Source organism: Primulina huaijiensis, chromosome 8 (assembly GCF_012295235.1).
Source record: "Primulina huaijiensis isolate GDHJ02 chromosome 8, ASM1229523v2, whole genome shotgun sequence".
NCBI lineage: Eukaryota > Viridiplantae > Streptophyta > Magnoliopsida > Lamiales > Gesneriaceae > Primulina > Primulina huaijiensis.
Window position 1 is genome coordinate 18,906,654 of NC_133313.1, and position 26,820 is coordinate 18,933,473.

The 26,820-nt window shown below is 33.4% G+C and overlaps 3 protein-coding genes across 3 annotated transcripts; 1 reads left to right on the forward strand and 2 right to left on the reverse strand.

The window, feature by feature from the left end:
• Positions 1–646: 646 nt before the first annotated feature.
• Positions 647–973, reverse strand: LOC140982144 (PLAT domain-containing protein 3-like). Its single transcript, XM_073448561.1, has one exon. The coding sequence runs from the start codon at positions 971–973 to the stop codon at positions 647–649; it is 327 nt and encodes a 108-aa protein (XP_073304662.1).
• A 7,872-nt stretch (positions 974–8,845) lies between these two features.
• LOC140983131 (uncharacterized) lies at positions 8,846–12,852 on the reverse strand. Its single transcript, XM_073450047.1, has 5 exons — positions 12,596–12,852; positions 11,408–11,549; positions 10,847–11,073; positions 10,041–10,298; positions 8,846–9,301 (listed from the first exon to the last, which is right to left on the reverse strand). Exons 1-5 carry the CDS (start codon positions 12,800–12,802, stop codon positions 8,987–8,989), a joined length of 1,149 nt encoding a protein of 382 aa, XP_073306148.1. The 5' UTR covers positions 12,803–12,852; the 3' UTR covers positions 8,846–8,986.
• Positions 12,853–15,603: 2,751 nt separating this feature from the next.
• On the forward strand, positions 15,604–24,133 carry LOC140983169 (ceramide kinase). Its single transcript, XM_073450096.1, has 12 exons — positions 15,604–15,908; positions 17,009–17,170; positions 17,272–17,439; positions 17,615–17,707; positions 17,811–17,903; positions 18,615–18,837; positions 19,010–19,094; positions 20,089–20,238; positions 22,108–22,209; positions 22,924–23,295; positions 23,622–23,688; positions 23,793–24,133. The coding sequence occupies exons 1-12, from the start codon at positions 15,732–15,734 to the stop codon at positions 23,928–23,930; spliced, it is 1,830 nt and encodes a 609-aa protein (XP_073306197.1). The 5' UTR covers positions 15,604–15,731; the 3' UTR covers positions 23,931–24,133.
• Positions 24,134–26,820: the final 2,687 nt, after the last annotated feature.

Here is a 26,820-nt window from a genome sequence, read left to right on the forward strand (position 1 = left end):
CGGTCCGATTCCCCTAACCCCTGGGCCCTGTTATGTAAATCATAATAATAAATATTTTACTTTTGCTTGTTTGTTTCTTTTTTCTTTTTTAGACGAAATATTCTAATGATATTTTTAATATAACTCTTACTAAATACAAAATAATTAGAGGACATTTAGGTATTTAATAATCATAAGGAAAAATCATGATATTTAATAGTAGGAAAGGCAGAAATACTAATCCAGTCAAAACGTTTTTCAGGTCGTGAAAATGGTCAACAAACAGTTATGTTACGTGGTTCAAATATAACTCGTTTCAAATTTTAAACTTTTTTTTTTTATCTTTATGCTTATGTATTTTCTTGCATAGTACAAAGTAATCTGGTACATATTTCGCGTACATGTAAATACATCAAAGAAAAATATTTGATGGCAATATTATTTTTAAAGTTTGAAAGATTTGAAATTAAATTTTTTTGAAAATATGACTTAAATCTCTCCATGTTCCTTTTATTTTAGGATATAAAATTTTTGCAAGATTTTCACTCCAAAGTGTAAGATGCGCACACAAAACAAATCGTGCTGGGAAATAACTCAAAACGGCAAAGATAAGTCAAATTATTGATAAAATTATTTATCCGCAAATAGGTGCTTTTGTCGATCCGAATCACTCCGGACCATACTCGATAGGTCTCTTAACCACATAAGGCCCGTTTTTCCAATTGTCTCGATCCTTACACCCGTCGAGAAAAGCCGACAACTCGTAGGGCGGAGCATCGGTGGCAAGCCACTGATACACATAGAAGATGGACTTGCTGCAGCCCTTATGAGGCCCAGTAGAGGTCACCTCGATGTGATCACAGTACCACCCGTGATGATCCCCTGATCCATCAGAAGTCACGTTCAGCCTGCAAATGGGTGACCCAATACATGGGCCTAGGCCTGTGAAAATGTCGGTGTTGGCCCGCTCAAAGTACTCGTGTTTTGGGCCCATTATCCCCCAATTCCTGAGATTTGAAATCCAAACCGAATTGCCAGTTGAATCGCCCAAAGTGACAGAGATTTTGGCGTCAGTTCCGGCCTTTATGACAGATCCGGTTTGAACGCTCAGCGTATACACACATTCATTCTGCTAAATGCAACACAAGATTATATTCTTTTATACATACAAGAAACCAAAATCTGGCCAATTTGGAATACGTTGTCGGGGGTTCGAGACACGATTGTAACCAAAGGACATGACAAGCCGGTTAGCTGGTCAAAAATTGGTTAGAACAACGTTTACTAATTGATCAAAGATCACATTGTAATAGTTTGAAAGCATTTTTAAGCTCACAAACACACATTTTGCAGATATAGAAGATCCACCTCTAATCATCATAAATGGCTCAGACATCAAATTCTGTTTTTCAAACCAATTTTTCCCTGGATCTAAAGACAGCCCAGATTGAGACCCAAAAACATATATCATTCATGATCATCTTCAAATACAAAGGATCAACAATTAGATGATATGTATATATACACACTGATTATAAAAGCAATGGAGGGGAAGAATGTAGCACTTACAGACGAGGCAGCAGCACATGAGAAGACGAGAAGGAGCAGCACAAGTGGGAAGAATTTGGGAGTGGGAGTTGTCATCTTTTGAGATAATGGTGGTGATTTCTATTGTATTCGCAGAGTAATTTATAAGCATCGAGATCAGAACACGACTCCAACTAATCGGAGCCTAGCTCATGAATTAGTACTTTAGGCAGTATCGAGGTCTGGATACTCCAATGGCTCGAGTTAGTATAGGATTTCAATTTAATTTGAAGTTTTATTTTTAAAATAAAAATTATTGTTTGAAAAGAAAGTATTTTGAGAAAAAAATATTGGTATGTTATGAAATACTGAAAGTACTTATTCCAAAGTTCGGCTCTTATGACTAAGAATTTTAATGCACATGATGTATATAGTAAGTTTTTTGTGAGATAATCTTATAGATTTTTTTGTGATACGGATCAAACTGATTTATACTTAAATTGAAAATTAATATTTTCAATTTAAAAAATAATATTTTTTTATAAACTGGATCGGGTTGGAGATCTGTCTCACAAAACTGACCCGTAAAACTTTTTCACATGAGCTTTTTATGTAATATACATGTGTGGTATTCTTCTAAAGTTACTTTTAAATGGTAGTGCCTAGTAGACATTCTAATCCAAAAAAATAAAATTTTGCTAGTGGGACCCACAAGCAACCGAAATTTAAATAGGTGTATTGAGAAACTGTCTGACGGATTTATTCAGTGAGATAAGTAAATTTTATTCATGATTAAAATGAAAAGTAATATTGTTAACATAAAAAAAAATATTTTTTTCATGAATCGGATTGGAGTCTCATAAAATTAATCTTTTAGATCGTCGCAAAACATCAATTTTTAATTTAGATATTCAATGAACATGACATGTTCAACAATGAATTATATGTATCTATGTTATCCATTATCCCGCCCCGACCTACAACAGTGGGCCGAAAGACTTATCTGTGATTGCAAGAATTTAATTGCATGTAAAAATCGACGACTCGAGTACTAATTATATAATGTAGGATTCGCTGTAAAAAAAAAAAAATCTTGCAAATATTTTCAAATATGTTGAAAAATTATTTAAAAATGTGAAAAAATATTTGTGTTGAAAATGTGAATGTTGAATGTTGAAAATTAGGTAAAATTAGGTGTTGAATATTGAAAATTAGTGTGTGATGATGTAGGTAATGATGTATTTTATTTTTGGATTGTTTGTAAAAATTTTCTATAAATAGATCTCTCATTTGTGAAGAAAATTACAATTGAGTTGAGATAAAAATATTATAAAGTGTGTAGTGTGATAATTTTAAGAGTTTGAGATTTTTACTTTTTACCGTAAATTTTTACTTTTTCACAACACGTTATCAGCACGAAGCTCTAAAAAGTCCTCCATATTTTTCCAAGCTCCGAACAGAAGAAAAAGGTAACAAAAGTAATAATATTTATTTTACTGTTGTTTATTTATTGTTTATATATTTAATATATAATATAATGTTATTATTAGAAATAATAAAAATAATTTTTTCAAAAACTTGTTATAAATCCTGGGAGGATGTTAAGACGACATCCCACACTCCCGGTAAGGGATACGACAAGTATAAAAGCCTATAAGGTTTTTAAACAAAATAACTTATGACACCTAATTATAATAATGTGATATGATATACATAATTATTTAAATATGACTAATATTATATACACCATATTATTACCATAAAATTATACAAATACATACATTTATTTTCTTATACACCAACGGTAATAAACGGTAACAAAACGGCTAGTTTTTGCTCTATAAATACAATCTCACAAATACATTCAATCACTCCAACTTTCTCTTCTTCTCTAAAAATTATTCTTCATCAAATTTTCGAAGAAAAAAAGAAGATGGCTTTCACGAGGTTATTTTTAATTATTTTGGTTATCATACTCACCAGTCTTGTATTTATCGGAGAATATCCTCCTCGTGTGTTTTCTTTATTTTTACGAATACTTGTACTTGTTGTTTATCCATTACTTTGTATTGCAATATTCATTAACTAATAAAATGCATCGTAATTTTTAGTACCACCATGGCAAACTTGGCAAAGCTCGAATTCATCGCTCTTGATATTACTGGGAAAAACTATATGCCATGGACTCTTGATGTAGAAATGCATCTTGAGTCATTGGGTCTAAGCGAGACCATTAAAGAAAATGGTATATCTTCATCACAAGAAAAAGCAAAAGCTATAATATTTTTACGACGACACCTTGATGAAGGTTTAAAATGTGAATATCTCATCGAAAAAGATCCCATGGCTCTGTGGAAAGGATTAAAAGAGAGATTTGAACATATAAGGGAAGTTATACTTCCGACCGCCCGTGATGAATGGAATATGTTAAGATTCCAAGACTTTAAAAAAGTCAGTGATTACAATTCAGCGATGTATAGAATAATCTCGCAGTTAAAATTTTGTGGACATGAGGTTACAGAATCGGAAATGCTTGAAAAAACATTTTCCACGTTTCACGCATCAAATATAACACTACAGCAACAATATAGAGTGCGTGGATTTGCGAGATATTCTGAACTCATCGCCTGTCTTCTTGTGGCGGAAAAGAACAACGAGCTATTAATGAGAAATCATCAGTCCCGACCCACTGGATCAACAGCATTTCCAGAAGTAAATGCTGTAAGCAAAAATGAATTTAAACCTGGAAACCAAAATCAAAGTTACAGACAAGATTTTGGTCGAGGACAAAATCGAGGTCGTGGTCGTGGTCGTGGACGTGGACGTGGACGTGGAAGTGGTCGTGGTCGTGGACGCGGCCGTGGTTTTGAAAATAATCGAGATAGTTATTTCTATAACTCATCTCAAAAGAACGTCCCAAACCACCCACCGAAAAGGCATCAAGAGAATATGAGTGTTAATGAGAATCACTCAAAAAGATTTGAAAGTTCTTGTTTCAGATGTGGTACTCCAGGACATTGGTCCCGTATTTGTCGAGCCCCTGAGCACCTTTGTAAACTTTATAAAGAATCAATAAAGGGGAAAGAAAAGGAGACCAACTTTACTGAACACAGTGAACCTTTGAGTGGTTCAACTCATTTTGATGCTGGAGATTTTCTGATTGATTTCTCAGATAATGATCAATTTGATGGTGGAATAAATATGTAAAATATTTTATTTTTTATGTATTCGTATGATAATGTTTTATAGTGTGTTATATTGTATTGTATTTTATTGTCAATAATTTTATTTCATTGCATATTTTTTTGAAGTTCAAATATGGAAAATGCTACGAACCAAGCTGAAGTTTGCATACCTGATAGTGGTACAACGCACACTATCCTCCGAGATAAAAGATATTTCTTGGAACTAAAACCAACAAAAACAACGGTGAATACAATATCAGGTCCTGTAGACTTGATTAAAGGATGTGGTAAAGCACAATTTTTGTTACCTAATGGTACAAAATTTTTGATCAATGATGCTTTATATTCACCACAATCGAAAAGAAATTTGTTGAGTTTTAATGATATATATTCCCATGGGTATGATACTCAAACAATGAATGAAGGGAATGAGAAATATATGTGTCTTACCACATATAAATCAGGAAAGAAATATGTGATTGAAAAACTACCAATGCTCCCTACTGGATTGCATTATACACATATACGTCCCATTGAATCAAACATGGTAATTGATAATTCTTCAATATTAACCAATTGGCATGATCGATTAGGACATCCTGGTTCAACAATGATGCGAAGAATTATAGAAAATACACATGGTCATCCATTGAAAGACCAGAAGATCTTTCAGAATAATAAGTTTCAATGTAAAGCATGTTCTCTTGGAAAACTTATTATAAGACCATCACCAGCCAAAATCCAAACTGAATCACCAATGTTTCTTGAACGTATTCAGGGTGATATTTGTGGACCAATCCATCCACCATGTGGACCATTCAGATACTTTATGGTATTGATTGATGCCTCCAGCAGATGGTCACATGTATGTTTATTGTCAACTCGAAATGTTGCATTTGCAAGATTACTTGCTCAAATAATAAAATTGAGGAATCAATTTCCCGATTATACAATCAAGAAAATTAGACTTGATAATGCTGGTGAATTTACTTCCCAGACTTTCAATGATTATTGTATGTCTATGGGAATCATTGTTGAGCATCCTGTTGCTCATGTACATACTCAAAATGGATTGGCTGAATCATTGATTAAACGTCTGCAAATGATTGCTAGACCAATGATTATGAAAACAAAGCTCCCTATTTCTATATGGGGACATGCAATTTTACATGCTGCTTCATTAATTCGCATCAGACCAAGTGCATATCATAAATACTCCCCATTGCAGCTTGCATTTGGTAAAGAACCAGACATTTCTCATCTGAGAATTTTTGGATGTATGGTGTATGTGCCTATTGCACCACCTCAACGAAAGAAAATGGGACCTCAAAGAAAGATTGGAATTTATATTGGTTATGATAGTCCATCGATCATTCGATATCTTGAACCACAGACAGGCGACGTGTTCACAGCACGTTTTGCTGATTGTCATTTTAATGAGGAAATCTTCCCAATGTTAGGGGGAGAACAGAAACATACCGAAAAAGAAATTACATGGTATGTATCATCATTGTTACATCTGGATCCAAGAACAAAACAATGTGAAAAAGATGTACAGCAAATTGTGCACTTGCAAAGAATAGCAAATCAAATACCAGATGCATTTGCAGACACAAAAGGGGTAACTAAATCATATATACATGCTGCAAATGCCCCTGCTCGAATTGAAATTCCGAAGAAACAAATTGAAGATAGTCATGATGTCATTAAACGCCTGAAGCGTGGAAGGCCAGTTGGTTCCAAGGATAAAAATCCTCGAAAAAGAAAATTCATAGAGAAACACAATGATCACAAAATAGAGAATGATGTTCCTGAAGAAACACATAATGATCACAAAATAGAGAATGATGTTCCTGAAGAAACACATGATGATGAAAATGTTTTGTCAGAACCACAAACTGACGAGAATCATGAAATCTCTATCAATTATATTAATACTGGAAAAATATGGAACCGAAAAGATATAGAAGAAATTGATGATATATTTTCTTATAATGTGGCAATCGACATCATAAATGATAATGAAGATCATGAACCAAAATCTTTTGGTGAATGTAAAAATCGGCAGGATTGGATAAAATGGAAAGATGCCATCCAGGTTGAATTGGATTCGCTAAATAAACGTAATGTTTTTGGACCTATAGTCCTTACACCTGAAGGTGTAAAACCTGTTGGATACAAATGGGTTTTTATTCGAAAGCGAAATGAGAAAAATGAAATAGTAAGATATAAAGCTCGACTTGTTGCACAAGGTTTTTCTCAAAGGCCTGGAATTGATTATGAAGAAACGTATTCTCCTGTGATGGATGCAATTACGTTTCGGTATTTGATTAGCTTGGCAGTATCTGAAAATTTAGAAATGCGTCTTATGGATGTTGTTACAGCCTACTTATATGGATCACTTGATAGTAATATATATATGAAAATCCCTGAAGGATTTAAGATGCCTGAAGCACAAAGTTCAAAACCCAGAGAATGTTATTCTGTGAAATTACTAAGATCATTATATGGGTTGAAGCAATCCGGCAGAATGTGGTATAATAGGCTAAGTGATCACTTGATGAAAAAGGGATATGTAAATAATTCAATATGCCCTTGTGTTTTCATTAAGAAAACAACATCCGGATGCGTAATTATTGCTGTATATGTTGATGATTTAAACATCATTGGAACAAATAAGGAAATTCAAGAAGTTGTGTCATACTTGAAAGAAGAATTTGAAATGAAGGATCTTGGAAAAACCAAGTATTGTCTGGGTTTACAAATTGAACAAAAAGAATGTGGAATATTTGTTCACCAGACAAATTATACAGAAAAGATCCTTAAACGTTTTAATATGGACAAATCAAATCCTTTAAGTACTCCAATGGTTGTTAGATCATTAAACATAGAAAAGGATCCATTCCGTCCATGTGAAGATGATGAAGATATTCTTGGTCCAGAAGTACCATATCTAAGTGCTATCGGTGCCCTTATGTATCTTACAAATTGTACAAGGCCTGATATATCTTTTGCCGTAAATTTATTGGCAAGATTTAGCACATATCCAACAAAGAGACATTGGAACGGAATTAAACATATATTCCGTTATCTACGAGGAACGACAGACTTGGGACTTTTGTATTCAAAAGATGCTAATCCAAGTATAATTGGTTATGCCGATGCTGGATACTTATCTGATCCACACAAAGCACGTTCTCAAACTGGATATGTATTTACTCGTGGAGGCACTGCAATTTCTTGGCGTTCACAGAAACAAACACTTGTAACAACTTCATCAAATCATGCCGAGATTATTGCACTACATGAAGCAAGCCGTGAATGTGTGTGGTTAAAATCAATGACTCAACATATCCAAATCTCATGCGGATTATCATTCGACGAGAAGCCTGTGATACTATATGAAGATAATGCTGCATGTGTTGCTCAAATGAAAGAAGGATACATAAAAAGCGACAGAACTAAACATATTCCTCCTAAGTTCTTCGCATTCACCAAGGAGCTTGAGAAGAATAAATGTATTGATGTTCGTCACATTCAATCAAGTGAAAACTCATCAGATCTCTTCACAAAGGCACTTCCTACGACAATATTCAGAAAGCACATATATAATATTGGGATGCGCAATCTACGAAATTTGTGAAGAATTGTTCGTGTCAACATGAGGGGGAGTTTACGTGACTGCACTCTTTTTCCCTTACTATGGTTTTTATCCCAATGGGTTTTTCCTAGTAAGGTTTTTAACGAGGCAGTATAAAAACACGTAATGTATACAATCATTATGATCATCATCACAAGGGGGAGTGTTGAAAAATTATTTAAAAATGTGAAAAATATTTGTGTTGAAAATGTGAATGTTGAATGTTGAAAATTAGGTGTTGAATATTGAAAATTAGTGTGTGATGATGTAGGTAATGATGTATTTTATTTTTGGATTATTTGTAAAAATTTTCTATAAATAGATCTCTCATTTTTTAAGAAAATCACAATTGAGTTGAGAGAAAAATATTATAAAGTGTGTAGTGTGATAATTTTAAAAGTTTGAGATTTTTACTTTTTACCGTAAATTTTTACTTTTTCACAACAAAATATATCGTTGTCGACAAAAATTTGAGCGAATTGTTATTTGCAAGCAGGCCATCGGAGAGTTGTAATCAGACATAAACAAATATTTTATTTTATTGCCCAAAAACAAAAGGCCAACACGTTCATGATATTCAGTTATAAATCCAAATATCAGGTAACAAGCAACACAAGAAAGTTGTACAATGCTTGGTGACTCGATCTATTTCCGATCAACATCCATCGGGTACAAGCACAACAGATCCTGTAGTTTTTCGGCTCTCGAGATCAGAATGTGCTTGTGCTGCCTGGGATAAAGGGTAAGTATGATTTATACGAACACGTAGTACACCTGATACTACGTTGGCAAAGACTTCTCCAGCAGCTTCGAGCAGTTGGTCTCGAGAAACATTGTAGTGCATCAGTGTAGGCCTTGTCAAGAAAAGAGATTTAGCTGCAAGAGCCGACAAAGGCACTGGATCTGGGGCACCTGATGCCTGCCCAAAGCTGACCATGTATCCAGCTAATTTCAAGCATGCCAATGAGCCCTGATTACATAACACTACATTAGATTCTAACAGGGAAAAATAAGTTCCAACGAGATTTAGGCACGGTCTTGTGCTGCAGAAGCACAGGCTTTTAAAAACCAAAGATCTTTAGTAGTGTTTTTTCAGGTTCGAGAATCTGGTAAACTTTGACCAAGTGATCATGGCGTGTGATGCTACAGAAGTAAAAAACATGAAGAGAGGGAGATATGACCTTGATTAACCTTACTCCATAGAAATATTGTATCCTGATTCTTAACGAAGTTTATGCTAATGCAAAATGCAAAGGAGAACCCCCAAACCAAATGCATGATACGTGTTCAAAACCTCAGATACATAATATTGAGTCATCTTCCAAGTTCCAGGAACATGAATTCGCATTTGCATAATAACCATGGCCTTAGAAACTAAATCCAGAGTCCAGCTGAAGAAATGAGGGTTAATTTTGGAGAGAGGTGAGTGATCACGATATCAAGAACTGCTCATGTTTGGAATGCCTGGATCGTGGGTATAAACCTTTTTGTTTGATTAGGACTGAAGTAAAAAAGGGCCCTAAAACCGTGCAGGAAGCCCCAGACTTGGGCAAGTCCATGAATCATACTCAACTTGATCAAAAGCAAAATGCATTCTAATTTCTAACTCACATTTATCACCTGCGACCCAAACAAATTTCGACGACCACATATTCCTCTATTAACCGTTCTAATATTTCAATCTACAACTAAGAAGGCACACCCTTTACCTCAAAAGTGTCTTTTCCAACCGAATCATAGACAACCTCAACACCTTTCCCAGATGTAATCTCTTGGATACGGGTAACAAAATCTTCATCCTTGTACACTATGGTATGGTGACACCCATCTTCTTTTGCTTGAGCTGCCTTCTCTTTAGTTGAGACAGCTCCAATTACTGTGGCGCCACATGCATTTGCCCATTGGCACAACAGAGACCCCACTCCACCAGCAGCTGCATGAACGAGAACAGTGTGTCCCAGTTCAACCTGTAAAAAACATGAGGAACACCAGATAAAAACAGAAAATCTGCATAACAAGGATAAAATAAGTGATGGTCTTATAGAAAACATAAAATCATGCCACTCGTAATTGTATCACTCAAGCATATCACGCCCCTCGAATAATGCCAGAACAAAATTAAGGTGAAGCTGCAACAAATGTTTATCAGATAATTGGCACCAACCAACGTAATAAGTAAAAAAACACAAGAATACAAGATTGCATCAGGCTGCAAGGATTGTGCTATGAATTCTTTGTTTTTAATCAATGACGAATTTATCCCACCATTTAAGATGTACAGATGTCTCAATGGAGTGAAAACAAGAATTTCAAATCTTTATATTACACAAATTAATTTATTTTTTTCTTTTAAAAAAATTAAAACCATTTGATGGATCAAAAAATAAGAATTTCAAATGCATAATCGAATCTATTGATGAGAAAATACCATAAAAAAAATCAGCATGCACTTCTTGCCTAAATACCAGATAACAAACTAAAAGCTTTGGCAATGATAATCTATAGAACGACTTACTTTGAAGCATCGTCGGACAAGAAACTGAGCAGTCATTCCCTTGAGCATGATGGAAGCTGCAGTGGTGGGATCAATAGAAGGAGGCACCGGAACCACTTTGTCCGCGGGAAGAATCTGTTCCTCTGCATAAGAACCCATTGGATTACCAGCATAAGCGACAAGATCTCCAACTTTTCTACCAGTAAGTCCCGGTCCAACAGCAGTCACAACGCCGACACCTTCCATACCTATCATCAAACATTTTAAGATAACTTGGTGCTTAAAGTCCATAATTCAGGAGCAGGTTGTCACGATAAATGATTATCTGTGTTGTTAATGCAGATTCTTCTATGAAAACAAAATGAAAATTTGGCAACACTGTAGCTGTTTCAAATAGGAACAAAAAGCTAAAACCACTGATTATGTTAACAATTACAGAATATCTTGCCAAGTATGGGGTCAAAAGGTCATTTCACCAACTGTACCAGTCTGTACTGATTAATATTTGTATCAAACAAATTCTTATAAAAAATATATATTCATGTCAGCCTATAATAGTAAAGAGAGGAGACCAAATTAGACCTGGGGTGAAGGGTAATGCCGAAGCCTTGTAAACTCCTTTACGAAAATAAACATCAATGAAGTTAACACCAATGGCCTTATTTTTCACTTTAATTTCTCCATTCTTCGGTTCACCTATTTCCACATCTTCCCATTTGAGGACCTATCATATTAACAGCAGTAAATTGTAGCATTTTATAAACTCTACTCCACGTCAATACTATCAAAGATCAGTAATCATTCTACCAATACAAAGAAACCCTTTGCACTAACAAAAATTGGGTCCTTCTAATTGAAAATGGTAACCAGAGTCACTCAAATTTGAGTTCAATGTTGCTGATTCAAGTTCAACCTACAACTTCCAAGCCACACAACATAACTAACTTTAAGTCGCATCTTAGTCCTGGCAGAATTTAAACCTCATAGGTGCAACATACTGCAAAGGCAGGCTAGATCCCCCGCAGATGAAAAAATCCTCCTGCTCAGCTACATATACCGACACCAGTAATTGAACCCAGAACCTTATGGTGATAACATAAAACATCCCTTATGGTTTAAATTGCAGATTAAGGTACGTAGGTGATTGCATCATCTAATTATATATGGAGATTGGAGACAAACAAGGGAAAATGCGCTCTTGAAATCACGTTGAGAAAACAAAAATAGACACCATCGCATCGTTAAAAAAAAAAAATTTTCCATAACTATTAAAACACCAGGTGTTTCAGCAACCCTTAGAAAATGATTTCAACAAGTGAAATAGGCAGACCATCTTTTCCAAACAAAATGATTTCAGCTCATGCCTAACATGAAATGTAATTCCCTAACTCCAAACATTGTACGCTAAAAAAAGACACCCTCGAGCCACTTCCGAGATGAACTGTTCCAACTTCCAAGAACCACAAACTCAGCCACTTCGATTGAGAACTACATCAGATTTCCTTGTGCAGCGATCGCCCACAGATGAACGGACAAATTCTCAGTTTAGCTCCAAATCACACTCTATCAGCCCTTCTCCCCCCCCTGGAACTAGGGACCTCTAAGACATTGTTCCAGCTGTTCTCTTCCACAAAAGCCAAGAAACCAACTTTCACGAAGCACGTACTCAGTCCAAACACAGGGACAGTGTCCCAGTACAACAAACTATAAATCTAATAAAATTTAAAGCAAACCAAGACAAAACAAAGGAAGAAAAACAGGGATACATACCTCGGGGCCACCTAACTCATGAACCCTGATGGCTTTCACCATTTTAGATGCTGTAGTTGCAGAGACGGAGAGGCCTCTCGCTTGTGTCTTGAATGCAAAGGGAGAGGTTTGGGGAAGGATATCCGTTAGTCGATTGAGTGAAGATCTTGCAAGAAAACGAGTGTCTAAAAGGTGGAGCGATGGGCGAAATGTGGCAGCCTGACCCATGTATGCATTTCTCCTGATTGCAATTGTCAATGTGATTTGTTTGCCTATCTGATTAGTCCAAAATAATTAATAAATACAAAGATAATATATTTATTTCAATTCAATTGAAACAATCAAAAAATGAATGCAAATTCGAATCACTTCGACGCAAAATTAAATCAATGGAAAACAAATTTTCTGTAGTTCTACTTTTTTTTCGTTCGGGACAGGTTTTTTTATAATTAGAAGTAGGTTTCTTGTTAGACCATCTCACGAATCTTTATCTGTGAGACGGGTCAATCCTATCGATATACCCAATAAAAAGTAATACTCTTAGCATAAAAAGTAATATTTTTTCATAGATGACCCAAATAAGACATCCATCTCACAAAATACGACCCGTGATAACATTTCACACAAGTTTTTGCTTATAATTAGATATATATAATCGATTCTTTTTTCACATACAAAATAATATTTGAGTCGAAGGATATCATCTTTTATAAGCCTACATTTTCATTGTGTATAATATAAATAATATAATATGATATTGGATGGCATTTGTTTATTTTTGGTTTATCTGCATTTTGTTAGTTAATTCTCTCACAATTTCACAGTAATCTTAATATATGTCAAGTCGTTATATTTTATTTGGTTTTGAGTTATAGAATTCCATTATAAAGTTTTCATATAAAAAAATTCAATTACAAAGTGAATTTTGTAATTTTAATCTGTATTAATTTTGAATAAAACTTAGTATTCTTGTTTATCCAAAAAATTAAAATTATTATTACTATTATCATTATTATTTGCAGTTTTTTGTTGGGCCAAACAAGAAATTTTTTTTTTATTACATGAGAACTCAGTCAAGGGAAGAGAGTTTGAAAAATGAAGCTGTTAGATATTTTTTTAATTTATGATTTTTAATTTTTTTTAAATGACTTTCAAATATACAAAAATATAAAAATTAAACGGTCAAATACAAATAATCTAAACTCTAGTTTCATTTAGATTTTGGTGTTTTGTTTATCAAAAGTTAGTTTAAGCTCCTTATTTTTTTAAAAAAATTTCAAATTCATCCTTAGCTCATTTTTCAGTACGTGACATTGATATACCCATCGAGCATGCCCAAAAACATATGACTACGCAAGTTTTTCATCATATATACCATGAATATGAGGGTTTATATGTATATAACCACGCAGTCGCAACAGATGGTTCCTGAAGTAGATCCCTTCAACAACACATGGATATATATAATAACCACGCAGTCGCAACAGATGGTTCCTGACGTAAATCATGTAATTCAAAACTATACAGAGCTTGAGTATATATCTTATTCTTCTCTATGTCCCGAATGTTACCCTACAAATTGTGCTTTGAATAAGGTAGTCATTCTCCCAGCTATCTTACTAAGAGATTCTCTGGCTAGGACCGACTCTTTGGTTTCTGCTGAAGTCATATACTAAACGATTTTAACCGATCACGTCAAACTCATTTCTAAATGTTTAATGAATCATTCTTTGTTGAGATTAAGTGTTCGTGCTGTGATTCTTATAGCCGATGCCCAGTCACCAATGTGATCTTCTCGGTTTTTAAAATTCAGTATATCAAGGTTAAACATAACCACATAAAGATTTATTAGTTCTAAAACACACTTCCCATAAAGGTGTTTAGTGCAATAGAATTTGATTTTTCCTTCACCTTATTCCCGCAGAGTGTGCTTCTCCACCTATATATAAATTTGTTCGGGTTCCTCTCATATTTGTATTATGATATCCTAGATTTGATATGCTGCACACCTATGTGAGCACCGATGAGTTGTCGCTCACCCATTGGATATACAATTTTTCTATATTTCATCACATCCAATGGGTGAGGGACACCTCATCGGTGTTCACATAGGTGTGCACGGTAGGTGTGCAACATATCAAAACTATTATGATATCCCACACTTTCTTTATGTAGTTTATGGGAAGATGACCAAGTCATCGAAAGAAGTTCACCATTTTTTTATTCATCATCAGATCTACAATCTTGAAATTTGCAAAATACTCTGCAAGATTTTGAAGATATTATAGAGCAATTCTTTCTATAATTGCCATAGGTTTAATTTCTTTTATGATACATTTTTATTCAAATTGAGCATTTTTTTTGCCGATGAAAGGTTTTGACATTACATTGGCCTTATCTCTTTGGTGTAATAAATGTTCACTGCCAAATAATGATGATAATCTTCCATCCAAGATCTTTTTATTAGAACTTGATTGTTGTTATAGGGTTTGGATTCTTGTTTGAATATCTTTTAATGTTCCAAGAATTTTTTTTTGTTTTTCAATGATTTCCTCAATTTTATGTGATACGTAATATAACTGATTTTCATAGTTACGTACCTTCTTTTAGATATTTTAAGATCTCCAGAGAGTTTAGAGAAATTGGAGACTATTTTTAGGAATCTATTACTTTGAATCATAAGTTTAGCTTATGATTCTTATTTGTTCCTCTTTGATTCCGATGTATAACTTTTCATGTAAATATTCTAAAGTATTGGAATAAGTCATATAAATATTTAATCTCGAACATATGTCCAGATCCATAATTTTTGAGAAAAATCTCATTTTCAAACATTTAATTATATAATAATAATAATATTTTATGTTTAAAATAATTTTCCTATCAGTTTTTATACTATTTCTAGTTAAGATATAAAATTAAGTACACATTTTTTTAATCGTTTTGTCATTGAGTACAAACTAAAATTTTATACCTCAGATAAAATTGAATAGAAGATAATTCTAAATTAGTAAAAATGGAGAAGGTTATATTTTAAATTTGTGGTCAAAGTGCATTTAGTTAAATAAATTAATCAGCTTAATGCTTGTCCCGTAGATTTGATTGAGATTATATTGTAATTCTGCCTCCGAGATTTTCATTTTTGCACTAATCATTAATGGAACGAAATGAGAATGTTTCATTGGATGAAAATCCTCATCCGAATGCACTGTTTAATGATGCTGGTAAAGATTCTATCTTGAGCACAAAGCTTTTCTTAGATTATGTTGGGGAGGTGGTTCTCACCCTTAATTCAGACGGGCTGTCCTGGAAATTAACGGAACCTGTACATAATGTAAGCAATTCCTGATTTTTCCTCTTCTTTCAATGTTGCGGTTTTCAGATTTTGCCGGATTTTTGCGTATTGCTAGTTTTTTTTAATTCCCGAGCTGGCTCTTTCAAGAAATTAAATCCTTAACGGGAGTATGATTAGGTTTTATCTTGTATTCTTTATGTTGGTGGGAGTTATTATTTGATCATGATGTTGACTCTGGTGAAGCTTTCTTCTTCTTCTTATTATTATTTCGTTTTTTGGTTCATCTTTTACCATATTATTTCTGTCTGCTTAATCTTGTTTTAGCCGAATGATTTTATTTGATGCATACGGGTTTATCCAGTGCCACTTGATTTTGACCTGCTACAAATTTATTTCAAATAATCAATATCCAATTCACAAAACAATATGCGAAATGCTGATGTTATTTTTTCATAGATCAAGCTCACAGTTTATTTTGAGACCATCTATCTAGTTCGATGAAGAATGTACTAATAATGGGATTTTTTTATAAATGGAAGCTCACATTGTACAATTGCTGATATGCTGATAAAGGTCTTTCATTCTCTTATATTTGTGATGAGATTTGGTTTCGTAGCGTTCAAAAGGCTATTCTTTTGGGTCACAATGGAACTTTTTCATCGTGTCTTTCAGAGGATGAGAAAAAGGCATGCATTATATACTTGTGTGGCCAGGAGCCAAATTAATATTAAAAATATTTTGCTGGTTCATTTCAACTTTAGGTTATGAGTAAATCAGATGGGCTAAAATTGCATGCTTCAAGAACAATAAGTTAATCTGTGAAATGAATATTAGCTCCAAAAGAGACCGATTTACGTTAAAATTTTCTTACAAGGTGGTGATGTTTATATAACATATTTTTACCAATGCTAATGACTGCTGTGAAAGTCTCCCAATTACCTCTTAAACTCTATCTTTGATTATGAAAACTGCACTACCAATTCCTCGAACTTTTTTCAGTTTACACTTTACATAAGTGCCAGAATTTGTGTGATACGTGGTACTTTTATATTACGTTGAGTGTCTCTCCCTACTTATTAAAGGATTAGTTTTGAGAGTTTTTTTTTTTTTTTTTTTTTTTTTTTTTTGCATCACGCCAGGAGGAAGATAAATTCTCCTGCTTGCGTCTGAAGCTTGTTCCAAAGACTGAGGCAGAGTTTAAGTTTTCTGATGTTTATGCTGCTAACTTCATTGATTGGGGTTTGGTGCATGCATCTGTTCTATCCAGTGCCAAAGGATTTAGTTCAGGTCATTCATTCAAGGTTACATACCTGATTGCACTCACCATCTCAATCCTCTAAACTTGCCATTTCTGTCCATATAATTGTTCTATGAACTTGTGACAGTCTCTTTGATTTTACAGATGTACAGATTTATGGTTCATGTTGTCCAAAAGTCAAATAACCACTCCTCTCTTTGGACTCCATCGCGTTACTCTTTTGGTCATGAGAATTTGGAGGTCTGTGAGGTTTGGGTTAATCAGATTAATTGTTATCTACACATGGAGCGCAGTCGACCTAAGAGTTTGCTGGTATGTTGCATTTATGGGTGCCACTTAATTGAAAGTGTCCGTTATATCCATCTTTTTTTTTATACAACGGTTTCTTGAGACTCAAGAGCATAAGTTGTTTTTTTTAGATTCTTTTCCTGCAAACTGAATGGTAAACTAGCAGAATAATGTCTGGACTTCGGTTTCAATTGATTAGGTTTTTGTTCACCCAAAGAGTGGCAAAGGAAATGGATGTAGGATTTGGGAAGCGGTAGTACCATTGTTTTCACAGGCCAAAGTGAAAACAAAGGTAAAATTGTAGTTTTTCCAACTTGCTTTAAGTTTTAAACTCATCTCCAATAAATTAGATGACCTGTCCCTTTTTTCCCTTCACATTTTTGCTTCTTCAACAGGTAATAGTGACAGAGAGGGCAGGACATGCGCGTGATTTGTTGACCTCTATTTCTGATGTGGAGCTTAGGTTATATGATGGTGTTATAGCTGTTGTAAGCAGTTCTATATTTCCTTGTGCATTTTCGAATATTGAGGTCTATGAAACATGAGTATCTCGTTTTGAGGAAGGTGTTAATATTTGTCATGGTAACATCGTAATTTGTGCATGTTATTATTTTCACTCTTAGAGGCTGTTGTAAGAATCTAGAACCTAGTTCCTTTAAGTGTTTAAACAATGTGTCTTTAATTTGGACAAAGTTAATAAGAAAAAGGCTACATTTTTTGTGCATTAATTTTTTTTTATTAATTTGCACCAAGTCAATTGTCCAAAGTATCATTCCCAGTTTACTATCGCAAATTAAAGTATTAGATTGAATCACAACCGAAACATTCAGTGCACATACAGCCAGATCTCTACTCTTGTAGCTTCTTTATGAAATGTGAACTATAGAAAATTTGGTGACGAATCTTTCATTTGATATTTTTCTATACCATGCTTGGATCGTCGCATGCTATATTCCTAATGTTAAGCAAGTTTAGTTTCTCCTGAATGTGCGTGTTCCACAGTTTTGCACTGGTTAACCAGACCAATATCTTACTCAATTTCCGCATCGCATATGCTTTTCTCGATGATAACTTATTTTTTTTTTATTTTCAGTTAATTTGTAGATTACGTTCTGTATGAGCTTTTTTGATTTTCTTATTTTCAATTAATTTGTTGGTTCTTATTTTCGATTGAGTTTTTCCTTTTCACATGTTTCTAGGGCGGGGATGGATTTTTCAATGAAATTCTGAATGGTCTTCTATTACCAAGACATAAAGCTCCATACCCACCGGCTCCTGGGGATTTCATGCCTGCCATTTCAAGTGAGTCCAATCTCTCGATTCATAGAGAACGAACCAATATAGAGCCTAGTGATGATAAAGAAGATCAGTTTCCCCTTCTCACAGGATTGGAACATAAAGGACCTCTATCCAGCCAATGTGGTATATTGAATATTAGATCTTATCTTCACCAGTTTATTATCCGTTTCTTATTCAATATGTTGCCGAATATACTTAAAAATTGAGCTTTCTTTGAATGTGCACTTGTGGTTGTTGCACATGAATTATTTTGGTGATAAGTTGTCTCGCTGACTAATACTTATCTTTTATACAGGACCAGACCCTGAGTTCTATTTTCCTAGTGAAGAATTTAGATTTGGGATCATCCCTGCTGGATCTACTGATGCCATTGTAATTTGGTACTTTAACTGTTCTTCTGTTTTTACTCGTGAGGAATACACAGTTAACATGCCGTGGTATTCGGAGGTCATAGGAATCAGTGGTTCTTGGCTGCATTTCTGCTAAAATTTATGTGCACATTTATCAATAGGAACTTTTGTTACGTTGTTAACATTGACTTTCTTTAGGATACAGACTTTTGTTCAAATATAGAGCATTATCTTAACTAGTTCATATGTGACATGGAGTCGAATTGTGTCTGAAAATGTTGATATGACATCTTTTATTCATAGTTCAAGGCCCTAAACTTTTGTTTGGTCGTAGATCTCTATATCCACAATGGATTATGCATAAAGAGGGAACCTGAGCCGCACATTTTTTGGCAATTGTGAATTTTATTCTGAAAAGATCAAAGTTTCATGGAATTAATATGGACTTTAAGTTGATGTTCTTCGTAACTTGTATTTGCCTGATTGCTAAAAACGGGCTTTCTTTCTTTTTTTTTTTTCCCCTTTTTTTGAGAAATAGGTTAAATTAATTTAGTTATTGCATGTTGAGCTTATCGTTAAGTTTTCCTATTATTTTGGTGGTTATGTCTTGGGATGCTTTTTTCAGATTATGGATTATTGAAATGTTATCTGTGTTATGCTTTTTGACCTATTTGTAATTAGATACCTGTTTTTGAAAAACTCACTATGGCACCAGAAAGCCCCTCTTGTATTTGTGGGACACTGGGTCTTCTCCAACATTAGCACCTGGATGAAGTCTTTTAATTAAATAATGTATGCCATTAATTCTTAAAAGGATAACCTGTTTGCTGCAGAAAATGGAATTTGCTGGTTTCACATTGAAGATAATCAGATATTTCACTNCCCCCCCCCCCCCCCCCCCCCTTCTGAATTGTAAAAATAATTTTAATGCTTCCGCAAGTTCTGAATTTGCATGCATGTATCATCATCATGGCTTGTGCATCATATTGGGCATGATGATTGTAAATTGGTTTTGCATTTGCAGCACAACTGGGGCTCGAGACCCTGTAACATCAGCATTGCATATCATCCTTGGAAAAAGGGTGCACATTGATATAGCTCAAGTTGTAAGATGGAAAATGACAAATGCATCAAATGATGAACCCTGTGTACGCTATGCAGCTTCTTTTGCTGGGTAATTTTATATCTTTTACTCTTCTATTAGTTGTACTTGCGGTTTTGTTTATCTATTATCTATCCAGTTATTATCTTAGTATTTTGCATGGAAGTTTTGGTGTGCTGTCGTTGAGCCACCAAACTTAAATTCCTACTCTCTACGTAAAATTAGTGTAATGGTGAGTAGGGTCGAATTTACAAGGAACGGTAGATGATTTCTTTCGAGGAAAAATAAATAACAGAGGGGTTTTGTTGGATAAGAACAAAATAAAATATTAAAACTAAAATTAGGAAGCAATAAAAAATAATAAATCTAAACGAGAATTAAATTACCAAACTTTGATTCAAGGGGATTTTCACTATTCAATTGTGTCACTGTTCATCGGCTAACATATTATTTATTCATGTAGTTACAAGTAATTAACCTTAGAATTATAGGGATAGTCGCTAAAATCTTTGTGTTTTCCTAATTTAATTGACGAAACCCAGCATCTAGTCAAAACTTATCAATAACTAACTGAGTACGATAGCGTTCCATATTAATTAAATATAGCTTTTAGATTTGTGAAAACAGTTAATCCTGAAATCTAACAACCGAGATAGCTGCAATTGATAAATTCAGTTATGTTGATTTATTTAGATTAAATATATTATGATAGCACAATGCATCTAATCTATAATTACTCATGTACCAAACGTTCGTGACAATTACATATCACTGAATTCATGCATAACAGTAGAAAATTATATATCGCATTAAATTATCAGATTAATCGAGATACAACTTTCATAAAAATAAATATAAATCAACAAATACTTGAACAAAACACGAATATTAAATTGAAGCACAAAAACCTCGAAGTGATAAATTGAAAATAGTAAAAATATCCCCTGAATCAGAAATAAAACTTAGCATAAAGGTGTGGAGAGGAGATGAGAAATTCTTCCGTCTTCTTCTTGTTCTTCACGTTAGTTATGATGGTGGGAGGAATTTTCTTCTCCTGCTCCTCCTTTATTCTTCACGTTTGGTAAGTTAGGTCAAGGATAGAAAACTCATTAATCTAAAGCCTAATCCCTAAAAATCATACCAAAGATATGATGGAGTTTTTTTTTTGGAATAAAACTCTATCTTATCTTTATTTATCTCAATAAGAAAAATAATCAATTAAGCATGTTAGAAGTAGTAACAATGGGAGATACGACAATAAAAATGCAAACTATTACGAGTCTATCAAGTTTCATGCCAAATAATGGACAAATCATGTCCACTGTATATTAGATTTTTCTTGGCATTTAATGGACATGAAGATGCCACTTTTGACCACTCGGTAGAATATAAAATTACTTCCGCACTACTTCTACAATGTACATCTGTCTAGTAATCAAACTCTTTGTTGGCATTCGTTCTTATGTTTCAAATGAACATGACATCTTTCTATTTTCTATGACCCTTAACAATGTTTTCAACCTGTTTATCTTGACACAAATAACCCTTCTTTATTAATCATCAATTCTTCTGTGATGTGGAATGATACATCAAACCATTTTGCAGTTGCAATGATAGTGTTATTTGGCTGCAAAATTTTGTAGTGCATTCTTAGATTCGCAAAATTGTCTTTGAAATCTAGATTTTCTGGCCATTGTTAAAGCATCTTATTAACTTCTCGAAACGAAAAGCTGCCAGTCTGCTTTAGATAATGCCTAATATACTTTTTGGATATACAGTAAATTCAATATCCCTCTGGTTCTTGTAGAATAAACACCGAGTCGACTAATAATTAATGGATTTATTGGTATTGATTAACGCCCAGTTTCCTATTCATGGGACGAGAATTGTGGAACAAACTACTCATTGTACACGGTGATAAATTTTGTGGTTGTTTGCTAGGTATGGTTTCTACGGGGATGTCATAACAGAGAGCGAAAAGTATCGGTGGATGGGACCTAAGAGATATGATTATGCTGGAACAAAGGTGTTCCTTCAGCACAGGTAAAAAATCTATTGGCAATGTTATTTGATTTGCTGAGAAAGAACAGCCCGAGTCAATTTTAAGTTTTCCTCATTTAGTCTATTTAGACATGTGGGGATTATGGTGATGAGACTTTTATTCAATGATTGTGCTTACAAAACCAAAACCTGACAAATGACAATAGATCTGGAAGCCCTTTTCTGTAGGTAAAAACTTCGCTCACATTGTCCTTTTAATTTCTTCCACCAATTTCAAGATCACGACGGAGTGTTTAAGTAATTCGCTAGGTGTTGTAAGGGTAACACAGTTTTGAAACGGAGGGAGTATTCAATTATTAACTCAAATCTATGAAGTTTTTGGTTTTTTTCCCTCAATGAAACTAGTTCTTACATAATCTGTTGTACATTAAGCTTGCCAACATTGAGAATTACTCTGCCAGATATGAAGTACTAGAACTTTTCAAGATCGTTTTCTTAGGGTTAAAAGGGGCAGAGTACAAGAATTTTTCCCAGCCTTTTCCCAGAAGGAGATGTTATGCGGAAATATTGTTTAATGTAATAGTATCTAACGAGAATTTGATCTACTTAACCAAGATAATCACTCTTGATATCTGATATTCTCGTATCCTGTGATGCTCTGAACCATTTATTAGCATTATTTGATTTTACGATCCTTGAATTTGATGGGTATTTTTAGATAGTTTAATTTAATTATCTATGTTTATGATATTTAAGGTCTTATGAGGCTGAAGTGAATTATGTAGAAGTTGAATCAGAAAAAAGTGGTTCGAGTGTTGAAACCAATGCTCAAGGTAGTAGAACGCTTTGGCAATTTCGTCGAAAACCTGAGCGGATGAGTTGTCGTGCGAACTGCACAGTTTGTAATGAAACAACCAATGAAAGTATGATTGGACACTCGAGTTTGGCTGCAAACTTAGAAGGATTGAGATGGTCGAAATCCAAAGGACATTTTCTTAGTGTGGGTGCTGCTGTAATCTCTTGCCGCAATGAAAAGGCGCCAGATGGCTTGGTTGCTGATGCCCACCTTTCTGATGGGTTCTTGCATCTTATACTGATTAAAGACTGCCCTCACCCTTCTTATCTATGGTAATTTTATCTCTTTTTCTCTCTCTGTGAAAATTGCTTTATCTCTAGTGTGAGCATGCATCACATTCCCTTCCTATGTAGATACTTGACTTTGAAGTTGTGGCACACCCAGGCGGGCAGGATTAGTCGCCCAAACCGAAAATATACTCAAATTTTGTAATATATCTTGAAACTTGAGTTCCCTATCCCCTGACTGCTGCCCTTGAGTTTCAGGAGACTGCACTGTACACGATTCCTCACTAAATTTAGGGATTTACAGCATTTAAGTAGAAGAAACACTATTACATCAATACAGCAACTTATTTATTTCACATAAATGTATGCAGGCATCTTATTCAGCTAACCAGAAAAGGTGGAAAACCCCTGGATTTTAACTTCGTCGAACACCATAAAGTATGTCTCCAATATTTTGTCTTTTCCTTATATCATAGCGACGGATGCACGTTAACTCATATTTTTTCATACTCAACACTGAGTTCGCGGTGTTTTGTGAGCAGACTCCGGCTTTCACATTCACATCTTTCGGAAAGGAGGGCGTATGGAATGTGGATGGCGAGCTCTTTCATGCGCATAAGCTATCAGCTCAAGTTTTCCGAGGTCTTGTTAGCTTATTTGGAACCGGTCCTGACGCATAAGCGGGACTATTTTGAGTCATTAAATATCAGATGACAACTGTTCAGTCAGATGACAACTGTTCATAATATCGTAGTTGAGTAATAGAGATTCTAAAGGATGTACATGAACACGATCAAAGGGATTTCGGGAATCATATCCGATTCGCCCTTAATTGTAAGGAGCAACAGTTTTGGTCGTATGAACTCTAGCCCCCTTTCTAGCCTGCAGCAGAGTTTTTGTCAGATGCTTCGAAATGGCTAGGAAAATTTGATCCATTAGAGAGGGCAAGAAGTTTTGCTGGCTTTGTAAACTTTACAGTTCTGAGGAAGCCATTCATCGGCATCAACCTGTCGCCTGTAATGGAACGACCGACCGACCTGAGAAGCACACAAATTTTTTGAGATAATTCTGGTTATATATGAAATGACTCTGGGGATGTGTCTTTACACTTGACTGAAATATTAGATTCTTTTCGTGTTAACGAGCCAAAAAACCTGATAATTTAAGGGTAAATTTCAAAAAAATACCTCTGTCAATGTTTCACTTAAAATTCAGTACCTAGCCATAATTTTTTAGAAATCAGTACCTGACAAATTTATACATTTAGTTTTAACTATCCATAAAGCAAACTTTACATTTTTACCTTTTATTATTTAAATAAATATATTATTTTATCCACAAATATTATATTATTTTTCTCCATTTAAAATATAATTTTAACAAAATATTGTTTCTCAATTATCATGAAATAAAAGTAAATACTTATTTTGACATACACAGTACATATTATGGGGTTTCAGATACTTGATTTCGCTCTTTGAATACTCCAAACATATAAGAAAATACTATATTTTCGAGCATTCACCATAAATTCAGTCATTGTTGGTCTTTCCATGAAAAATACATTAGGATGACTTATTCATGTCATTTTAATTTTTTAAAAAAACATAGGTTATCACTCATCATGAAATAAGATTAAGTATTTATTTTGACCAACAAAATATCTATTTTGGAGTTTCAAATGCTTGATTTTACACTTTAATACTTCAAATGTGTAAGAAAATACTGGATCTTCGAGCTATCACAATAAATTCAATAATTGTTGGTATTTTCATTGAAAATGTATTAAGATGACTTATTCATGTCATCTAATTTTTGAAAAAACACATTTTCTCACTCATCGTTGAATTAGAAAAATTACTTATTTTGATCGATAAAATACCTATTTTCGGGTTCCAAATATTTGATTTGGCTATTTGAATACTTCAAATGTGTAAGAAAATACTTAAGTTTCAAGTAATATTAAGTGACTTTTGATTGTGTCATTTGTGAAGTAAAAATGTGATATTTAAATTGGTACAGAGAATATCTAATTAGAGTATATAAATAAATGATTTTACCCCGTAAATACTCATATCCAATTATTTAAAGATGCTAAAATATAATTTGAAGTTAATATTAAGTGACACCGATGATGATATTCGTGAAGCAAAAATGTGATACCTAAATTAATACAAATAATACATAATTCGAGTTCACAAACACTTGATTTTACCTTTTAAATACTCAAATTCGATTGAGTATGTCAAAATATATAATTTGAAGATAATATTGAATATTTTTTGATGATGAGATTTTTGAATAAAAAACGTGCTACCTAAATTGGTACAAATAGTACTAATTTGATTTCACATATACTTGATTTTACCCTTTTAAGATTCAATTTTGATTATTTTGGGAGATAAAAAAATATATTTTCAATTAATAATGAGTGACTTTTGATGTATCATTTGTGAAGTTAAAATGTGATACCTAAATTAGTACAAAAAATATCTAATTTGAGTCTACCAATACTTTATTTACTCCCTAAATGAGAAGTATTTTAATTTGAGTTTGCAAATACTTGATTTCGTAAATTAGATACTCACAATATGTATTAAAATACTGGATATTCGAATAAGCAACGTAAATTCACCAAATGTATTAGATACATGGAAGATAAATTTGGATGACATATTCATCTCATTTAATAATTAAAAAAAAATTTCAACTAAACATGAAAATTCATGAAAATTTTAAAGTACTTAGTTTTACTTGAGAAGTACCTAATTTGAGTTTACAAATACTTGATTTCGTAAATGAGATACTCACAATATGTATTAAAATACTAGATATTCTAATAGGCAACGTACAGATTCATATCATTTAATATTTTTTCTGTAAAAGAAAAACAAATTCCCAACTAAGCATAAAAATTTTAAAGTATTTTTTTTTATTTGATAAGTACCTAATTTGATATTGCAAATATTTAATTTGTTACATGAGATACTCATTATATGTAATAGAATATTGGATATTCGAATATGCAACGTAAGCTCACCAATTGTTTATTTTTCCTTGGAAGAAGCATTTTGATGACATATTCATCTCATTTAATATTTTTTTTGTAAAAAAAAAAAACAAATTCAACTAAGTATTGAAATTTTAAAATACTTATTTTTACTTGAGAAGTATCTAATGTGATACCTAAATTAATACAAACAATGTCTAATACGAGTCCACAAATACTTGATTTTACCATTTAAATACTCAAATTCGATTATTTGATGGTGTCAAAATATATAATTTGAAGTCAATATTGAANATTTAATATTTTTTCTGTAAAAGAAAAACAAATTCCCAACTAAGCACAAAAATTTTAAAGTATTTTTTTTTTATTTGAGAAGTACCTAATTTGATATTACAAATATTTAATTTGGTACATGAGATACTCATTATATGTAATAGAATACTGGATATTCGAATATGCAATGTAAGCTCACCAATTGTTTATTTTTCCTTGGAAGAAGCATTTGGATGACATATTCATCTCATTTAATATTTTTTTTGTAAAAAAAAAAAAAAAAAAAA

Bases quoted from the DNA above. Each gene is read 5' to 3' on its own strand.
- LOC140983169 (XM_073450096.1), top strand. From the start codon at position 15,732: ATGGAACGAAATGAGAATGTTTCATTGGATGAAAATCCTCATCCGAAT. The intron at 17,171-17,271 runs GTTACATACCTG...TTGATTTTACAG, and splicing joins GTTCAGGTCATTCATTCAAG to ATGTACAGATTTATGGTTCA. The intron at 18,838-19,009 runs GTATATTGAATA...TCTTTTATACAG, and splicing joins ACCTCTATCCAGCCAATGTG to GACCAGACCCTGAGTTCTAT.
- LOC140982144 (XM_073448561.1), bottom strand. From the start codon at position 973: ATGGGCCCAAAACACGAGTACTTTGAGCGGGCCAACACCGACATTTTC.
- LOC140983131 (XM_073450047.1), bottom strand. From the start codon at position 12,802: ATGGGTCAGGCTGCCACATTTCGCCCATCGCTCCACCTTTTAGACACT. The intron at 11,550-12,595 runs GTATGTATCCCT...TTAATATGATAG, and splicing joins ATGAGTTAGGTGGCCCCGAG to GTCCTCAAATGGGAAGATGT. The intron at 10,299-10,846 runs GTAAGTCGTTCT...TGTTTTTTACAG, and splicing joins TTGTCCGACGATGCTTCAAA to GTTGAACTGGGACACACTGT.